General features: G+C 53.4%; 1 protein-coding gene across 3 annotated transcripts in view; it reads left to right on the top strand.

The window, feature by feature from the left end:
* Positions 1–16,154, top strand: part of ITGA3 (integrin subunit alpha 3) — a 28,378-nt gene extending 12,224 nt beyond the window's left edge. For all 3 annotated transcript variants that reach the window (XM_060136162.1, XM_060136161.1, XM_060136163.1), the window contains 22 exons: positions 5–91; positions 447–654; positions 1,113–1,309; positions 2,982–3,070; positions 3,197–3,333; positions 3,501–3,587; positions 4,534–4,601; positions 4,676–4,812; positions 5,410–5,559; positions 5,651–5,748; positions 6,047–6,194; positions 6,469–6,543; positions 7,154–7,233; positions 7,343–7,420; positions 8,478–8,580; positions 8,687–8,869; positions 9,050–9,172; positions 9,911–10,024; positions 10,982–11,080; positions 14,634–14,759; positions 15,120–15,261; positions 16,016–16,154. In XM_060136162.1, coding sequence (XP_059992145.1) covers positions 5–91; positions 447–654; positions 1,113–1,309; positions 2,982–3,070; positions 3,197–3,333; positions 3,501–3,587; positions 4,534–4,601; positions 4,676–4,812; positions 5,410–5,559; positions 5,651–5,748; positions 6,047–6,194; positions 6,469–6,543; positions 7,154–7,233; positions 7,343–7,420; positions 8,478–8,580; positions 8,687–8,869; positions 9,050–9,172; positions 9,911–10,024; positions 10,982–11,080; positions 14,634–14,759; positions 15,120–15,230 — 2,498 coding nt within the window. In that variant the 3' untranslated portion in view covers positions 15,231–15,261; positions 16,016–16,154. The remainder of the gene's footprint in view (positions 1–4; positions 92–446; positions 655–1,112; positions 1,310–2,981; positions 3,071–3,196; positions 3,334–3,500; positions 3,588–4,533; positions 4,602–4,675; positions 4,813–5,409; positions 5,560–5,650; positions 5,749–6,046; positions 6,195–6,468; positions 6,544–7,153; positions 7,234–7,342; positions 7,421–8,477; positions 8,581–8,686; positions 8,870–9,049; positions 9,173–9,910; positions 10,025–10,981; positions 11,081–14,633; positions 14,760–15,119; positions 15,262–16,015) is intronic.
* The last annotated feature ends 1,983 nt before the right edge of the window (positions 16,155–18,137 follow it).

Genomic DNA, 18,137 nt, shown 5'->3' with positions numbered 1-18,137 from the left:
GAAGGAAACAGCTACATGATTCAGCGGAAGGACTGGGATTTATCCGAATATAGTTACAAGGACCCAGCGGACCAAGGCAACCTCTACATTGGTGAGTCCAGTTGTGGTGGCCCTTTGGGTGGAGAGGAGGAAAGGGGCTCAGTGGCCCTCTCAGTGTCTGGTGGAAGAGTGAGGCCAGGGTGCAGTGCGACTAGTGGCATTTAATTCAGCTAGTACACAGTTATTGAGCACCACCTGTATGCCCCCAAGATGCAGAGTCATGACCCTCATGGAGCTCACGGTCCAGTGTGCAGGCAGGACTGGGGGCTGGGCATCCAAGGTCCACCTTCTTGCCCAACTTAGAATAGAGGAACAGAAGATAATGGGGGGATATTGGGAGGTGGGTCCAGAGTAGAAGGGGACAAAACTTACTGGAGCCTTGATTGACCACCTTCCCCGCTTCCCAGGCTACACGATGCAGGTGGGCAGTGCCGTCCTGCACCCTACGAGCACCACCATTGTGACGGGTGCCCCTCGGCACCAACATGTGGGCGCTGTCTTTTTGCTGAGCCAGGAGGCGGGTGGAGACCTGCGGAGGAGGCAGGTGCTGGAGGGCAGGCAGGTGGGCGCCTATTTTGGCAGCGCCATTGCCCTGGCAGACCTGAACAATGATGGGTGAGAATCCAGGGACGTTTCTCTGGGGCCGGGATTATGGTGAGGGGGGCGGGCTTGCCCAAAGCAGGGCAGAGAAATGGAGGTTTGCCATTGTGCATTTCTTTGCGTGCTGTTTGCAGGGATTTGCTAGTCAATTTTGCATGTTGATCTGCAATCAGACTTTATGGGATTCTGGGTATTTGCATGTCAGTTTCATGAGGCTTGCATCTCCTCGTCTATGCCTGTCATCTGTATGGCTCTAGTGGATGTGGGCTGTTTGGGCGTGACCTGTGTCTACATGGCTTCTCCACAACGTGTGTTTTCTATTAGACGGGTCACAGTGACGCTTCCTTGTCCTTGCCACGACCTATGGCCAGAGGCGCCATTTGTATAGTCACGTGCCCTGCCTGGCACAGTTGTGTCTGCTAAATAAGAGTTACGCTGCATGTCCCATCTCCACCTTCTTCTCTCCTGTGCAGGTGGCAGGACCTCCTGGTGGGTGCCCCCTATTACTTTGAGCGGAAAGAGGAGGTAGGGGGTGCTATTTATGTCTTCATGAACCAGGCAGGCACCTCCTTCCCGGCCCACCCCTCCCTCCTTCTTCACGGCCCCAGTCGCTCTGCCTTTGGCTTCTCCGTGGCAAGCATCGGTGACATCAACCAGGATGGATTCCAGGGTATGAGCCAGCACTCCTGCCCCAGCATCCACTGACTGAGAGCCAGCTGCATACCAGGCTTGACAGGGTCCGAAGAGAAGACAGGCTGGGGCCCAGGTCTGGGGAGCTCACAGCGGTGCTGGAGAGACAGCGTGCAAAGGGAGCCCCCACAGAGGCGAGCTTGGTAGACCTCCTGGAGGAGTGGACGTACCACTGGGCATCAAAGGCTGGGCTGAGTGTGCACAGTGGAGGGAAGAGAAGGGGCACAACATGAGTGTGGTCCACTTGCCTGATGTGCTCGAATCTAGTAGGTGTGGGTTGTTCGCATCAGAGATGAGGCTGGAGAGGTAGTGTAGGGGTGGGGTGGACGCTTTGAAAGCCAGGCAGAAAAACTAGGGCTTTATATTCGGGTTATGGCAGAGCGGTGTCCAAAAAGATCTGGGGGCAGGGATTTGATATGATAGCTTGGTACCTTGCAAGATGATTCTGGAGGGAGATGTGGGATGGATGGATGCGGGGAGCAAGGCTAGGGGTGTTAAGATCAAGAATATAGTATATCAGGTGTGGGACGTTAAGCGCTGGGACAAGGTAGACGTCCCAGATATAGGGGATGCCATTAGTGCTCTGCAGGACTTGGGGACCAATCAGACCTGGTGTATCAGGGAGAGGGACAAATCAAGGGGTCGAGCCTGGTTGCCACGGGAGCACCTGGCGTATCTGTAAATCATTTCTCTGACAACCTCAACTTCCCAGAACATACCTGAGAACCAAAAGGAAGGAAGAGGCGCCGCTAAAGAGACAAAACAGGTGCTAGAAAGTCTAGTTAATGAAGCCCAAGCACTTACTGATACAAGAGTTGCCCAGTTGTCACTCAGGACCTACTTCCTTTTCCTTTTCTAACAAGCTTGGCTTTCTGGTTACCTAGACCTTATCAGATCAAAAGCAGAAAACTAGAAAGTTTAGGAAGACAAAACGTTTTGGATTTATTTGTGCAAATAATGGTTAGAATTTAAAAGCCTGGCCATTTTAACAAGTAAAGCTCACTAGAGTGTTGTGATTAAAATCCCAGCCCCCACACAGAGACAGACGTGGGCTTAGAGCCTCTTCTCTACTCCTTAGCTGTGTGACTTTGGGTTTCCTGAGCCTTTTTTCTCATCTATGAAGTGGGGACGGTAGTACCTACTGCCAAGAGAAAAAACAAAACAAAGTAGTACCTACTGCCAGTACTCTTGTGAGGACTGGATGACATGAGTGCTTGATAACTACCTGGCAAAGTCACCAACGGATAACACCTGCTTTTGTGGCCCTGCTGGTAAATGTCATTAGAAGGACCAGGTGTCTGGAGGGGCGGTTGGTGGGGGAGAAGGAAGGCACTGCAATGAGGGAAAACAAACAACAGCCAGTGGTCAGAAATCTGGGGTTTAGGCCTGCTGGACACATTAACTTGCTGTGTGACTTTGGGTAAGTCACTTCCCTCTTCTGGGCCTAATTTCCCTCATATAAAAGAGGTAATTGGGTGCCCAGTGGTCCCAGTTTTAATCCTGAGCCACAGAGCTCTGTTCCCTGATGCTCTGAGCACTGTCTTGACAGGGAGGTCAATGCCATGCTGGGGCTCTGTGGCCTGAAGCACAGGGTTGGGGAACTGTGGGGCCCATAGTACACGGGGTGACCCTGTACTGTATCTCTTCTCCAGACGTTGCCGTGGGAGCCCCTTTCGAGGGCTTGGGCAAAGTGTACATCTACCACGGCAGCTCCAGGGGGCTCCTCAGACAGCCCCAGCAGGTATGGATGGACAGGGACGGAGGGGCCCTTCCTCCTTTCCCTCATCCACCCCTCCCTATTCCCCCTGAGCCCCACTCCCTGGAGCCTACCCCAGAGCCTGTCCTCACCACTTCCCTCTGCCTCCAGGTAATAGACGGAGAGAAGCTGGGACTGCCTGGCTTGGCCACCTTCGGCTACTCCCTGAGTGGGCAGATGGATGTGGATGAGAACCTCTACCCAGACCTGCTGGTGGGGAGCCTGTCAGACCACATCGTGCTGCTGCGGTGAGCCAGTGCGACAGTGGATGGGGGCCTTTCTCTCCTCCATCCCTGTCTGCATGGAGCCCCAGCTCGGTCCACCTTCAGCATCATGTCCGTGCAAACCTGAGCCCCGACCCCAGCCTGGCCTGGGACAGGCCAGAGGCATTGATGTCTGTGGGTTTTCCATGCAGGGCCCGGCCTGTCATCAACATCCTCCACAGAACCTTGGTGGCCAGGCCATCTGTACTGGACCCTGCACTCTGCACAGCCACCTCCTGGTGAGACCCTCAGGCCCCACTCTGCCCACCCATTCCTCCTGATGTATGGGAAGGCTCTCCCAAAACCCTCCCCTGGCAACTCCTGATATCCCACCATTAAAGGGCTGATTCTTGGGTAAGCATGGCCCTCCCTACCCAACCTCATTAAAAAGCAAAATTCCTTGCAGGAGGTAATGGGTGAATTGGGGGTGGGGGCAATAGGGCACGGTGGTTGAGAGTGGGAGCTCTGACTGCCTGGTTCAAATTCCAGCTATGGCCATTGCAGTGGTGGGGATGGGCTCTGGGGGGTGAGATCCTGGAAGGGGAGGGAAGAGAAAGACAGTTAGGTGATGGGATGTGGGGAAGGAGAGAGAACCACCTTGAGCAAATTAATCTCTCTGAATCTCAGATTCCTTGCCTATAAAACAAAGTTAATAACCGATTCACAGGGCTGCTGTGATAATCAAATGAGATAATATACAAATAGCCCTTAGCATGGCTCTCTCTAAACCCTGAGTGCTCAAAAAATGTTAGTTGCTAAGATGGTTACAGTAATGATGGTGATGACCCCAAGGTCTGTGTGTGAATGAGGGTACTGGATCAGAAGGCAGGGGGAGACAGGGCAGGGGAGTGGGGGGCGGGGTAGGGAGGGAGATCTGGACTGGGGATCCTGCCCAAGACTGGGCTGGGCCAACAACTGACTAATGACTTCAGGCAACTCCTGCTCTCAGGGCCTCCGTTTCCCCATTGGTGCCCTCTAACCCTGTTTTCTATGGCTCTGATGAGAGTGGGGAGGGAAGGGGCCAGGGACACCCCAGCCCAACCCTGTGGACTCCCCAGTTCTGTCCCTGCCTTTTCCCTGAAGGGCCCTGTTCCGCCTTGCCCAGGAAAGGGGGTGAAAGCCAGGGCCTGGATATCTGGGTCCCACTGTGACCAGACCCTCCTCCATGTCCCCCACCCTCAACAGTGTGCAGGTAGAGCTGTGCTTTGCTTACAACCAGAGTGCCGGGGACCCCAACTACAGGCGGAACATCAGTGAGTGCTGGGCTGCAGGGTGAGGGGGAGGGCATGCTCACCTGGTCACTTGCTGACCACACTGTGCACCGCAGCCCTGGCCTACACTTTGGAGGCCGACCGGGACCGCCGCCCGCCCCGGCTCCGCTTTGCACGCAGTCAGTCAGCTATCTTCCATGGCTTCTTCTCCATGCCCGAGATGCGCTGCCAGACGCTGGAGCTGCTCCTGATGGTGAGGGAGGGGCGAGGGGGTGGCACGTGGGCTCCATGGCCCCAGGAAGAGGTAGCCAGAGTCCCCAAGGTCAAGGGTGAGGGAATGAGGTCTCCCCAGAGACAGAGGTGGCAGGTCGGCCTGGAAGACCATAGGTAAGTAGAGGGTACAGTGCACAGCACCCAGCCCATGGTAGAGGAGAGAGGAGACCCTTGGAGTACGGATGGGGGCCACAGTGAGGGGTGTGAAATTCTTGCCTCAGCTCACCTCTGGGGAAAAGGCATCCGTTAGTAGGGGCAGGCTCAGGCTCTCTCTGGGACATCAGGGTGAGAAGGAAGAACTCAACCTGGGAACCCCAGGGATGAAGGGAAGCTCAACCCTCCCCCCAGAGGGTTCCCTGGAGAGGAGGAGCCCCACCTTCTCACTTGTGGGTCAAGGTGGTACCAGTGGGGTCAATTTGGTGATCAGACGGGAGGGGGTTCAGCCTTACAGGGGGTTTTCAGGGTTGAGGCGGGGTGGGGGCCTTCAGCTCCTCCCTAGGGGTTTAGGATGGTGTGAGGATTCAACTTGGTTTGGAGGGCAGTGCAGAGCTGGGTTCAGCGCGCCTTCCTTTCCCAGGACAACGTCCGTGACAAACTCCGACCCATCATCATCTCCATGAACTACTCTTTACCTTTGCGGATGCCTGAGCGCCCCCGACTGGGGCTTCGGTCCCTGGACGCCTACCCGGTCCTCAACCAGGCGCAGGCTCTGGAGAACCACACGGAGGTGGGTGGGGCCGAAGGACAGGGACCCGGAGAGCTGTGGGGCCAGAGGGCGCTGTGAGTGGTGGGCCCTCCACGCCTCCGACCACCCCCAGGTCCAGTTCCAGAAGGAGTGCGGGCCGGACAACAAGTGCGACAGCAACTTGCAGATGCAGGCGGCCTTCGTGTCTGAGCTGGGGCAGCGGCTGAGCAGGTGCGCTCTGGACCGCGGGGATTGGCCAAGGGTGGGGCGAACTTCACTGGCTTTGGGGAATTGAGGGGCGGGGCCCTATTGGTCTGGAAGAGGGGAGAGAACTGGTAAGATCTGAGGGGAGGCGTCTCAGAGAGAGGCGAATCGGAGAGGAGGGACCTTAATTAGCGGGGTGGGAGCTGTTCAGACTGGCCTTCCCTGGCCAGAAAAGGGGCTTTCTTCTGGGGGGCGGGGCCTAACAGGTCTGGGGCGGGCCCGGGGGCGGGGCTTTGGGCTCAGCCCGGGGCTCCTCCCCTCTCAGGCTCCCATATAGTAGAGACTTCCGAAAACTGCTGCTGAGCATCAACTTGACCAACACCCCAAGCCGGGAGCGGGCTGGGGAAGACGCCCACGAGGCGCTGCTCACCTTGGCGGTGCCTCCCGCCCTGCTGCTGTCCTCAGTGCGCCCCGTGAGTGCCTTCCGCCCCCTCGGAGCCCAATCACGGCTTCACCACGTATATGCATCCTTCATACATGTCATGTACATGTGTTGTCATTTGCCATGTGTTCCCCGCCCCCCCCCAACTACTCTAGGCTGGGCTTCCTCAGGTGCCTGCAGCGTCTCTGCTGCTAGGGGAACACATGGGTTCTCAGGCCTCTAGGGCTTCAGGCCCTGTACCACAGGAGAGGGGCGGGACAAGCCCTAGTCTGACCACCCAGACCTGATTTGTCTTCTTTCTTCAGCCTGGAGCTTGCCAAGCCAACGAGACCATGACCATTGTTTGCGAGCTGGGGAACCCCTTCAAACGGAACCAGAGGGTGAGCGCCGACCACACCCTCTCAACCCTGTGGGTCCCAGGCTACTCCTCTGATGAGTTCCTTATCTTCACTCTGCCTGCCTGCTTCCCAGGCTTCCTTGAAGCAAAGAGCCAGAGTGGAGGAGGGGGGGATACAGTAGGGGGTGGGGAGAGACCCAGAGACAGAAAAATGGGGCCGCTAGGGAGCTATGCGCAAAGCTAGAGCAGGTGGAGGTGAGGAAACCGATTTTGCTGAGCACCTACTATGTGCCAGGCCCTGACCCCAAGGCTGTGCTTCTTTTATATGATATAATTCTCACAACCTTCTGAGGAGGTAGATGCTGATTTACAGAAAGGAAACATGGGCTTACATAGTTTCAGTGATTGCTCAAGGTCATGTGGCTCAAAAGTAGCAGAGATATTACTAACAGAAGAGAATGGGAAAAGGGAAACAGAAGGGGCTAGGAAGGTGGAAAAGTGGAGACAGGTGGCAGTGGGAGACTGCACCCTGAATGGGAGGAGGAGGCCAGAGAACCAACTCCTTAGCGTAGCATTCAGCCCCTCGCTTCCCCATGGCATCACCCCTGCCTGGCCCCAAACGCCCCTCTCTGCCTCCCTCACCCTCATGGCAGATGGAGCTGCTCATTGCCTTCGAGGTCATTGGGGTGACCCTGCACACAAGGGAACTCCAGGCACAGCTGCAGCTCTCCACGTGAGTGACCTCGAGAAGCCAGGCTATGTCGGGGTTGAGATGTCCTGGGCCCCCCCACCCCAGCCTTAGCTGACACATTCCTCCCCTACCCTCCCCATTCTTTCCCCAGGTCAAGTCACCAGGATGACCTGTGGCCCATAACCCTGACTCTGCTGGTGGACTACACACTCCAGGCCTCGCTCAGCATGTGGGTACCACTCCCCCCAACCCCAGCCTGCTGGGCCAGAGCTAGGGTCTCCCCTCCCTAAGGTGTCTCTCAAGCTCCTCTGAGACATCTCTCCTGGCTTGGTATCCTTAGGCCAAGACATAACAACATCACTATCATTATTGTTACTATTATTATTATTCTCCTTTCAAAGCAGGTAGCAGTGGAGGAATCAGAAACTCTGGGGCTAAGGTGTTGGTGTGGCCCTGCCATTTCATGAGAGCTTGTTGTGCTAAGGATTTTTTTTTTTAAACATCTTTATTGGAGTATAATTGCTTTACAATGGTGTGTTAGTTTAGGCTTTATAACAAAGTGAATCAGCTATACATATACCTATATCTCCATATCTTTTCCCCCTTGCGTCTCCCTCCCTCCCACCCTCCCTATCCCACCCCTCTAGGTGGACACAAAGCACTGAGCTGATCTCCCTGTGGATGCGGCTACTTCCCACTAGCTATCTATTTTGCGTCTGGTAGTGTATATATGTCCATGCCACTCTCTCACTTTGTCCCAGCTTACCCTTCCCCCTCTTCGTGTCCTCAGGTCCCTTCTCTAGTAGTTCTGTGTCTTTATCCCAGTCTTGCCCCTAGGTTCTTCATGACCATTTTTTTTTAAATTTTAAGTTCCATATATATGTGTTAGCATACAGTAGTTGTTTTTCTCTTTCTGACTTACTTCCCTCTGTATGACAGACTCTAGGGGAAGCAACCTAAGTGTCCATCAACAGATGAATGGATAAAGAAGATGTGGCATGTATATACAATGCTAAGGATTTTATATACATCGTCTCACTGTCTTCTCACAACAGCCCCATTATATAGTGACCCTGCTTAACAGATTAACCCCACTTTACAGATGAAGAAACTGAGGCTCAGAGAGGATAAATAACTTGTTTGAGGCCATACAGCTAGTAAATGCTAGAGCTGGGGTTTATCTCAGGTCTGCCTGATATCAGAGGAGTTGTAGTGAACCTTGGTGCCCCCGCCCCCGCAAGGGCCCCTCCCATCCCCTGTGACTCCAGCACCTTTCTTACCCCTAGGGTGAGTCACCGGCTACAAAGCTTCTTTGGGGGGACAGTGATGGGTGAGTCTGGCATGAAAACTGTGGAGGATGTGGGAAGCCCCCTCAAGTATGAGTTCCAGGTAAGGGCACCTCTGGGTCCAGGGTCTGAGGGTGTGAGGGTGGGGGTTGGTGAGATGGAGGTGGTTTTCCAGGAGACAGTAGCCATGACACCCCTTGTACCCGCAGGTGGGCCCAGTGGGGGAAGGGCTGGCAGCCCTTGGTGCCCTGATCCTGGGGCTGGAGTGGCCGTATGAAGTCAGCAATGGCAAGTGGCTGCTATACCCCACGGAGATCACGGTCCACGGCAATGGGTCCTGGCACTGCCGGCCACCTGGAGACCTCGTCAACCCTCTCAACCTCACTCTCTCTGTAAGGACACCGGGGGAAGCGTTCACTTGCATCTCATTTCCTTTGCAAGCTGCAGGGCAGAAAGGCCGGCGTCTTCCTCTCCCTCCCCTCCTACATCTCTGGGGCCTGCCCCTCCACCTGCCCTTTCCTCCTCTCCTCACCTTTGATCCTCCCTCCAGCAAATCACCTCTTCCCCCTCAGGTTCCTGAGGACAGGCCGCCATCTCCACAACGCAGGCGGCGACAACTGGACCCCGGGGGAGGCCAGGGCCCCCTGCCGGTCACTCTGGCTGCTGCCAAAAAAGCCAAGTCTGAGATCCAGCTGGTGAGTGACGGGGCAAGGTTGGAGGGGATTGTGCCCACCCATCACAGGGTGGGTGGGCACCTGGGGGCACACGAAGCAAGGGAGACAGGTGCTACGCCCCAGGAGAACCCAGTCTGATGAGGTGATGTGGCCCCTGCCTTCAGGAGCCTCCAGTCGGGGGGGGGACTCATCTCCTGCCCTCAGAGGGACCCCGCTGCCCTTGCCTTGCGTTGGGGAGCAGCCAGTACAGTGGACTGAAGGAAGAAATACTGATTCTGTTCCCAGGAGCCCCAACCTGTTGGGAGTGATATAGATGCTCAAAACTTTGATCATTAGGGCTGGGAATGGGGAGAAGCAAGGTGAAGACAGGGTGCAGGGCGCCCTCTGTCAGAAGGGAGAGGGGAGCAGGCCTGGGCAGCAAGTTGAGGTCTAGCTGGGTGGAGAGGGAGAAGTGGCCTTCCAGGTAGAGGGAGCCGGCAGGAACAAAGGCTCAGCGTGGGAAGGCATTGGAAAGGCGGCGTTTGGGATTGGGCCCCATTTACACGAACAAGGATCAGATTTCCCGTGCCCCCTGTCGCTGGCATCTACGTATGCCTGGCCCAAAGAATGTGCCTTAAACACGTAAGTGCAGTGTGCATGAGTGAAGGGATTAGGGCAGGCCCCTTCAGGTCAGCCATGGGTGGGACAAAGCCAGGGGCGAAGGCTGAAGAATCTAGAGACCCAGACTGTCTCGTGTTCTGTGTTCCCTGCCCACCTCAGAGCTGTGGCGGCGACCACGCCCGCTGTGTGTGGCTGGAGTGCCGGATTCCTGATGCCCCCGTCGTCACCAACGTGACAGTTCAGGCACGAGTGTGGAACAGCACCTTAATCGAGGTCAGTGCTGGAGTCTGGAGGTCTCCACTGCCACCCATCCGGGCAGGGAGAGCAACAGGAAGAGGATGACGCCAGGGAGCATGTGTGTGCCCGAGTGTGTGTCAGTGACTGCCTGGAGACTGCTACATGCTGGGCTGTGCACCTGTTGCTGTGTGCTGTGTCAGTGTTAGTCTGTGCATCTGCGCGGGGGATATGACATAAGTTTGTCTCTAGCGAAGATGACCTTCTCTCACATGTTCATTATTCTGTCACGTGTCCATTGCTTTCCCACCTCCCTGCTTTAGTCCGGGCTGTTCCTTCCCCCTGGATGCCAGCTCGCCTCTGTTATCTCTGCATGTAAACTTCTGTTCAGGCTTCACAGTCTCCCTCAAGAGACCACCAGCAAGGTCTTTTCTGACTTTTCCAGCTGAAAATGACCTCTCCCCTCTGGACACGCACAGAACTTTCTCAGAAACCACGCGTGCCGCTCACCATGCTCTGCTCTGGGTTGCAGTGCCAGCCATCTTGTGCCACCTAGACCAAACTTTTTCTGTAAATGACTAGATTAAACGTCTTTTCAGCTCTGTGGGCCACGTGCTGTCTGTTGCAACCACTCAATTCTGCACAGTAGCACGAAGCTGCCGCAGACAATACATAGATGAATGGGCGTGTCTGTATGCCAGAAATACTTTATTTACAAAGGCAGGTCATGGGCCAGATTCAGCCCACAGGCCGGACCTAGACCGTGACCTTCATTGTCTCTGCTGTCCCCAGCATCCAGCACAGGACCTGACGCACAGATGAATGAATGACGTGTGTTCGTGTGTGGAGGAGAGGCCTGGTGTCAGGTCCTTTTGGGTGCTGCTTAATGATGGGGGGATGGTGTCCTTGGGGTTGTTGTTGACCCTGAGGGAGGGTCAGGAGAGAGGCTCAGAGGGGCTTCAGCTGCTTCTTTTGACCCATCCTTCCCCCCTCCAGGATTACAAAGACTTTGACCGAGTCAGGGTAGCCAGCTGGGCCACCCTGTTCCTCCGAACCAGCGTCCCCACCATCAACATGGAGAATAAGACGGTGCGGGTGAGTGACCGTGCTAGGAGACAGCAGTGCCTGGCCAGGGCACGGGAGAACAGGGCATCTTTCCAGAGCATGTTCGCACGCTTTAGCTATGTGGTCTCAATCTCGGCAGCACGTTGGAATCCTCTGGAGGACTTCTGGTGTCTGGACTACACCCCTGATCAATGAAATCTGAGTCTGTGGAGGTGGGACCCCAGTGTTGGTATGTTAAAAAGTGCCCCCCAGTGATTCTACCGTGCAGCCAGGCTTGAGAACCTCTGCGTGAGCTCATTTGATCTGCACGACATCTCTGTGAAGATGTGCCATCTCCGTGGAAACTTGAAAAGAAAGTTCCCAAACTTGATTCTGAGTTACATATGGAAGAATAAATATGACAAGATTCCTAATAATTTGTTATGAAAGGGATATAAGTGGAGATATGAAGGGGATAGGTATAGGAGGCGAATGAAGTTTTGGTTCAATACATTATGGTACATTTCCTATAATGAATTAAGGTAGTATAGGAAGGGCCAGAAAGATCAATGGAACAGGATAGAAATTTACTTTATTATACAGATGGCATTTTAAATCAGGAAAAAAAGGTAAACAAGTAGTATTGGGAGAACACATTTGGAAAGTAAAGGCAAACCCCTGCCTCACACCGTAAACAAAAACACATTTGAGTTAGATTAAATATTTAAATATCGGAAATAAAATCTATTATACCAGAAGAAAATTCAGGAAATAATTTAATAATCTTTAATTATGGAAAAAGGGAGTGATTTTATTAAACCCAGAAGTCACAAAGGAAAAATTTGACAAATTAGACTATATGAAATTTTATTTTATTTTTTAAATTTTTATTGGAGTATAGTTGATTTACAATGTTGTATTAGTTTCAGGTGTACAGCAAAATGAATCAGTTATAAGAGACTATATGAAATTTTAAACCTGTGTACAGCAAAAGAGATGTAAGGAAACTAAAAAGGCAAATGATACATTGCTTTTTTAAAAAGTTTATAGCATACATGACAAAGTATTGATAGACATATATATATATATATATTTTTTTGTTTGTTTGTTTGTTTTGTTTTGTTTTGGCGGTACGCGGGCCTCTCACTGTTGTGGCCTCTCCCGTTGCGGAGCACAGGCTCCGGACGCGCAGGCTCAGCGGCCATGGCTCACGGGCCCAGCCGCTTCGTGGCATGTGGGATCTTCCCGGACCGGGGCACGAACCCATGTCCCCTGCATCGGCAGGCGGACTCCCAACCACTGCGCCACCAGGGAAGCCCGACATATTTTTAATACATAAAGATAAAGGGTGGCATAGAGATAAACAGGCAGTGTACATAGAGTGAAATACCAATGTTCAATTCAATAGTAAAGAAATAAAAATAATAGCAATAAGATTTTTTTCCTATCATATTAGAAAATATTAAAAAGAATAATGCTGTCCGGTGCTGATGAGGTAGAAGGAAATGCTATTGATTGGAATATAAATTGATGGATTCTTTTTGGAGATGAATTTATCAATATCTATTAAATTTTAATTGCACATTTCCTTTGATCCTGCACATGATAATATATCTTAAGGAGCTAATAGGACAAGTTTGCAAACATAAATATATGGGGATATTTTTATAGCATTGTTTATAATGGCATAAGATTGGAAACAATCTAAATGTCTTTCAGTAGGAGATTGGTTCAATAAATTATGGTACCTTTCCTACAATGACTATGCAGTCATCAGAAGAGATTAGGTTGATCTTTATTAATTGACATCGAAAGATAATGAAAAAGGTCACAGAAGAGTGCATAGAGTACACACAGATCCCATTTATGTGGAAGAAAAAATATATATGTTTAACACATACATTTAAAAATATGGAAAGAGGACTTCCCTGGCGGTCCAGTGGTTAAGACTCCACGCTTCCAATGCAGGGGGTGCAGGTTCAATCCCTGGTCGGGGAACTAAGATCCCACATGTTGCACAGCACGGCAAAAAAAAAAAAAAAATATATATATATATATATATAGAGAGAGAGAGAGAGAGAGAGAGAGAGAGAGAGAGAGAGAGATTCAACAAAATGTTGAAGATAGCTTTTGCTATGGAGTAAAATTACTGGGAACCTTTAATTTTCTTAATGTCATCTTTTAAAAAAAATAATCAAAATAACTTTTTGTTGTTTTTTGTTTGTTTTTTTTTGTGGTACGCGGGCCTCTCACTGTTGTGGCCTCTCCCACTGTGGAGCACAGGCTCCGGACGCACAGGCTCAGCAGCCATGGCTCACGGGCCCAGCCATTCCGCGGCATGTGGGATCTTCCCAGACTGGGGCACGAACCCGTGTACCCTATATAGGCAGGCGGACTCTCAACCACTGCGCCACCAGGGAAGACCCCTAAATAACTTTTTAAGAAATAATAATGTAGCATCAGAAAAAATATTTTTCCATATATAAATGTATATTTAAAATATATGAAATAACTTCATATTATAAAACATATATAATAATATATATATTATATATATATCTTCATTGTAGGGGAAGAAGAAATTGTACTGTATGCTATGCACTCTTTGTTTTTTTGTAAATATTTATGGAGTGTTGCTGTGTACCAGCTATTGCTCAAAGCAGTTTACTCATATTAAACACATTTAATCCTCTCCAGCAACCTATGATGATGTAGGTATTATTAGCATAATCCCCATTTTATAGATGAACAACAGAGAGGTTAAGTGACTTGCCCAAGGTCACACAACTAGTGAATAACACAGCTAGGGCTTGAACCCAGGTAGTCTGGCCCCAGAACCCATGCTTTTGGTTTTACTTTTGGTTCTCTACTGGATTATGAGGTAGGCATTATGATCCCCTTATCAGAGAGCATGAAATGGAGATTCAGAGAGGTGAAATTACTTGTCCAAGGTTCCACAGCTTGTGAAGGATGGAGCTGGTACCCAAGCCCAGATGTGTGGGTCACAAACGCAGACTACAGGCTGCCTCCCAGATCTGAGGCTGCTCCTGTGGAGAAAGGGGAGGATGGAGGAATCTGTGGCTGTCAGTGGGCGGGCAGGGGCTTTTCCAGTCCCTGAGTGCCCCCTACTGGCAGTAGATCAAAAAGCAGGGTCCTGCGCAAATGTACTAGAGAATGGACTTGAGGACGCTGGGAGGGGGAAGGGTAAGCTGTGACAAAGTGAGAGAGTGGCATGGACATATATACACTACCAAATGTCAAATAGATAGCTAGTGGGAAGCAGCCACATAGCACAGGGAGATCAGCTCGGTGCTTTGTGACCACCTAGAGGGGTGGGATAGGGAGGATGGCAGGGAGATGCAAGAGGGGGATATATGTATATGTATACCTGATTCACTTTGTTATAAAGCAGAAACTAACACACCATTGTAAAGCAATTATAGTCCAATAAAGATGTTTAAAATAAACACATAAATAAAAATTTAAAAATAAATATGTGCAACTAAAAAAAAAAAAGCAGGGTCCTGTGTCCAGCTGGAACAGGAGGGATGAGCTCTGGGCCTGAGGGCACGGATACAGGCTGAGCCCCTTCTCGCCCCTCCAGTTCTCCGTGGACATCGACTCCGAGCTGGTGGAGGAGCTGCCGGCCGAGATCGAGCTGTGGCTCGTGCTCGTGGCTGTGAGCGCCGGGCTGCTGCTGCTCGGGCTGATCATCCTGCTGCTGTGGAAGGTGAGGACACCCAGCCCGCCACTGCGACGCCCGCTCTGGGACCTCCTGCCAGCAGACCCTCCCCAGCTCTCCCTTCATCTCAGTCCTCACTTCCGTCTCACCCCCCGTCCCCCAAGTCCCCCCTACCTCGTCGCAGCTCCCAGTCGCACCCCCTGCCCCATCCTCATCTCACCCAGGATGCTCCTGCCTGGGTTAATGGGGGGACCTGCAAGCCAGAAAGGGGAACCAGGAGCTCTGGCTCCTGCTACATCACCAAGCTGGGGCTGGGACCCAGGCATCCGGGCCCCCGTTCATGAGTGCTGCTGGCAAGGACCCCCCAACCCCCCCTGATGGCCCCTCCCCACCTCCTCCCCTCCGCAGTGCGGCTTCTTCAAGCGAGCCCGCACTCGGGCCCTGTATGAAGCTAAGAGGCAGAAGGCGGAGATGAAGAGCCAGCCATCAGAGACAGAGAGGCTGACGGACGACTACTGAGGGGGGCAGCCCCCCACCCCTGGTCCACTGGGTAACACGGCCTCCGGGCCCCTTCCCCCAAGCCCCCAGCTGGCTGGGGCCTCTGACTCTGTTCTGTCTGCTCCTCTTCCTTTATGGGCCCTCTCTGCACGTCACTCTGTCCCCAGCACCACCACAAAGAACAGGCCACTCTGTCGGCCTCCTTCTCCGCACCCTGGGAGAGCTCAGGGTGTCTGCTCTCACCAGCCTCCCCACTGAGCCCCTCAAGGACTTGGGACCCCCAGAGGGAACCATAAAACCCTCCCTGTGCCCCCTCTGCTTTCTGGGGATCGGAAAAGGGTCAAGGCCAAGGCCAGGCCCCATCTTTGTAGGCCACAAGACAAACTTCAGAGTGATTCCACACCCCATCCCCACCTCTAGAGAAGGAGGGCACTAGTAGAGTCCTTCTTCTGGGAACCAGCCCTCTTCCTTTTGGGAGTCCCCTGGGGTGACAAACTGACCCCTCCCGACACTGTGGTCAGGGTAGATCACCACCCCTCCCAGCCATTCCGTCAGCAGTCTCAGCGACTGCCCCTCTGTCTCCATCTGCCTCTCCCTCTCCTCTCTGCCTTCCTCAACTCCTCCTTCCTCTGGGGCCTGGGATGGGGAACCTTGTCCTCCCCGTCTCAGCACAGGGAGATGGCATTGTGTTTGGGTAGGGGTCCTGGCTTTGAGGACCTCCGGGTGGGGAAGGAAGGGGCTGGGCACATCTTCCCACTGGCGCAAAAGCTGGATGCTAAGGGCCTTTCTCTTCTCCCCTTCTCCAGTGTGACTTCTTTAAGCGGACCCGCTATTACCGGATCATGCCCAAGTACCACGGGGTGCGGATCCGGGAGGAGGAGCGCTACCCACCTCCAGGGAGCACCCTGCCCACCAAGAAGCACTGGGTGACCAGCTGGCAGACTCGCGACCGATACTACTGACATCCTCCCTGATCCCACCCCTGCTCCCCTAGTGTCCCCTTCTTCTATTTATCATAAGTTATGCCCTGACGGTCCACAGGGGCTACTGCCTTTGGCTGGCACCAGCAGCCTCGGGCACACACACCTGTTCAAGTGTATGCACGTGCCCTCCAGCCATGGCCTTCTCCCCGAAGGAGGGCTGGGGCCGTGGAACCTGCACTGCTGAGCACTGCAGCCCTGTGCCCTGGACACATATGAGCACATATGGGTCCTACTGCTTGTGGACTGTGCTTGTGCGCCCCAGATGGTGCATGGACATGCGTGTCCCAGCCTCTACCTGTGCCGTAACCACGCCAAAGGGCCTCCACCAGAGCCAGGAGGAAGAGGCCCCCAATGTGGTGACACCTCCTCTGTCACACTGGACCCATCGTGCGCCATAGTCACTGGACTGACTCTGTCCTCAAGATGAAAACTACTGACAGGCCCCCGGTGCAGCTCCCGATACCCATGCCAGAGAGTCGGAGCCTGCCTAAGGTTGTCCAAGGGGGTGTTCACAGGACCTGGCATGCTCAGACCCAAGAGCAGAAGGAACTAGAAGGAAGGTCCCCAGGATGGCTTTCTTTCATGAATCGTTGCAAAACCTCTGTCCTCAGCCATGGCCGTTCCATGCACTAGCAGGAAATTCAGCCCTAAGAAACAAAGATGGACACAGTGCTAGGCAGCCAGGACACACTGTGCTGGGACTGCCCTGGGAGCACAATGGAATCCTCAACAGAAGAGGGGACTGGTCCTGGGCCAGGGAGATGTTGGAAGGATACAGAGCAGATACCACCTTTCAGCCACATTACCATCCTGGCCTGGAGGGACCCCCGCAAGATCACAGAGGGAGCGACACTTGAATGTAGAACAGGGAGGGAGCCCCACGATGCCACATCAGCCAGACCCCCCTCTGCCCCCCCGACCATGGGCTGGAGACCTAGAAGTGAAGGTCTTGGCTGTCCTTGGCTTTCAGAGCCAGGTGAGCTCTGCCTTCTCCCCTGTGGCCCATTCCAGAAGTTGAGGCTGGTTCCAGAAAACCTCTCCTGACCCCTGCCTATTGGCAGGCTCCCTCCCCAAGCCCCGCCCACTTCCATGGTACTGTAGCAGGGGAGCTCCCTCCCCCTCCTCGTGCCTTCTTTGTATATAGGCTTCTCACGGCAGCCAGTAAAGAGCTCCCAGTTTGTACACACTGCATCTGCTTCCGTCCACCCCCGCGCCTCACCAACGCCATTCAGTCCGACGGATCATGCTACCTAGCCGACCCCCAGGTGGACAAAGCCAGGTGCAGGGCTCACAGAGGTTGGGAGGGTGAAGCTCTATGGCGGAGACACCTGCTCCTGTTCTCAGGGGTGTCCCGGTCTAAGGGATGGTCATGGTCACATAACTGAGATCCAGAACATGAGATGAATGAAAAAGACCCGAGTAGACTGGATGGAACCCAAAATGGCTTCTTGGTGGAGCGTGCGCCAGGCCTGGGGCAGAGGTGGTAGAGGGCAGGGTCTGGAAGAAGCAGGAAGCCACTGTGCTGTAGAAGCAGGTGGTCCCGGGGAATGGTGGAGCGAGGCTGGGTGCACAGGTGGAGAGCCGAGAGCCCTCGTCTGGTGGCTAAATTCAGACAAGAACCTGCTTTACTGCCTCAGTTCCCCCACAACCAGCCCTAGGCCCCATGATGAGTCGAGCAAAAGGTGGACCAGTGACACAAGCCCAGAAAAACTGAAAGGTCATAGTATCCACGTCCTAGCCTCTGGGCGGGAGTACCTGGAGCCCTAGTCAGCGGCAGCTCCTCCAGACGTGCTGCTGTCCTGAGGCCACAGCCACAGTCCACAGCGGGTCAAGCTCTCCGCTGCCTCCTCTGCGCTAAGGTTGTCCTAAATCGTGGCACAGGTCCTTCTGTTAATTGTCCCTAAGGCGGTGACCTTTGGCAAGAAAGAAGGCCGGAAATTACCAC

This window comes from Lagenorhynchus albirostris, chromosome 20, assembly GCF_949774975.1.
Source record: "Lagenorhynchus albirostris chromosome 20, mLagAlb1.1, whole genome shotgun sequence".
Lineage (NCBI taxonomy): Eukaryota > Metazoa > Chordata > Mammalia > Artiodactyla > Delphinidae > Lagenorhynchus > Lagenorhynchus albirostris.
Note: the sequence above shows the minus strand (reverse complement) of the source record. Positions and strands in the feature narration are given on the sequence as shown.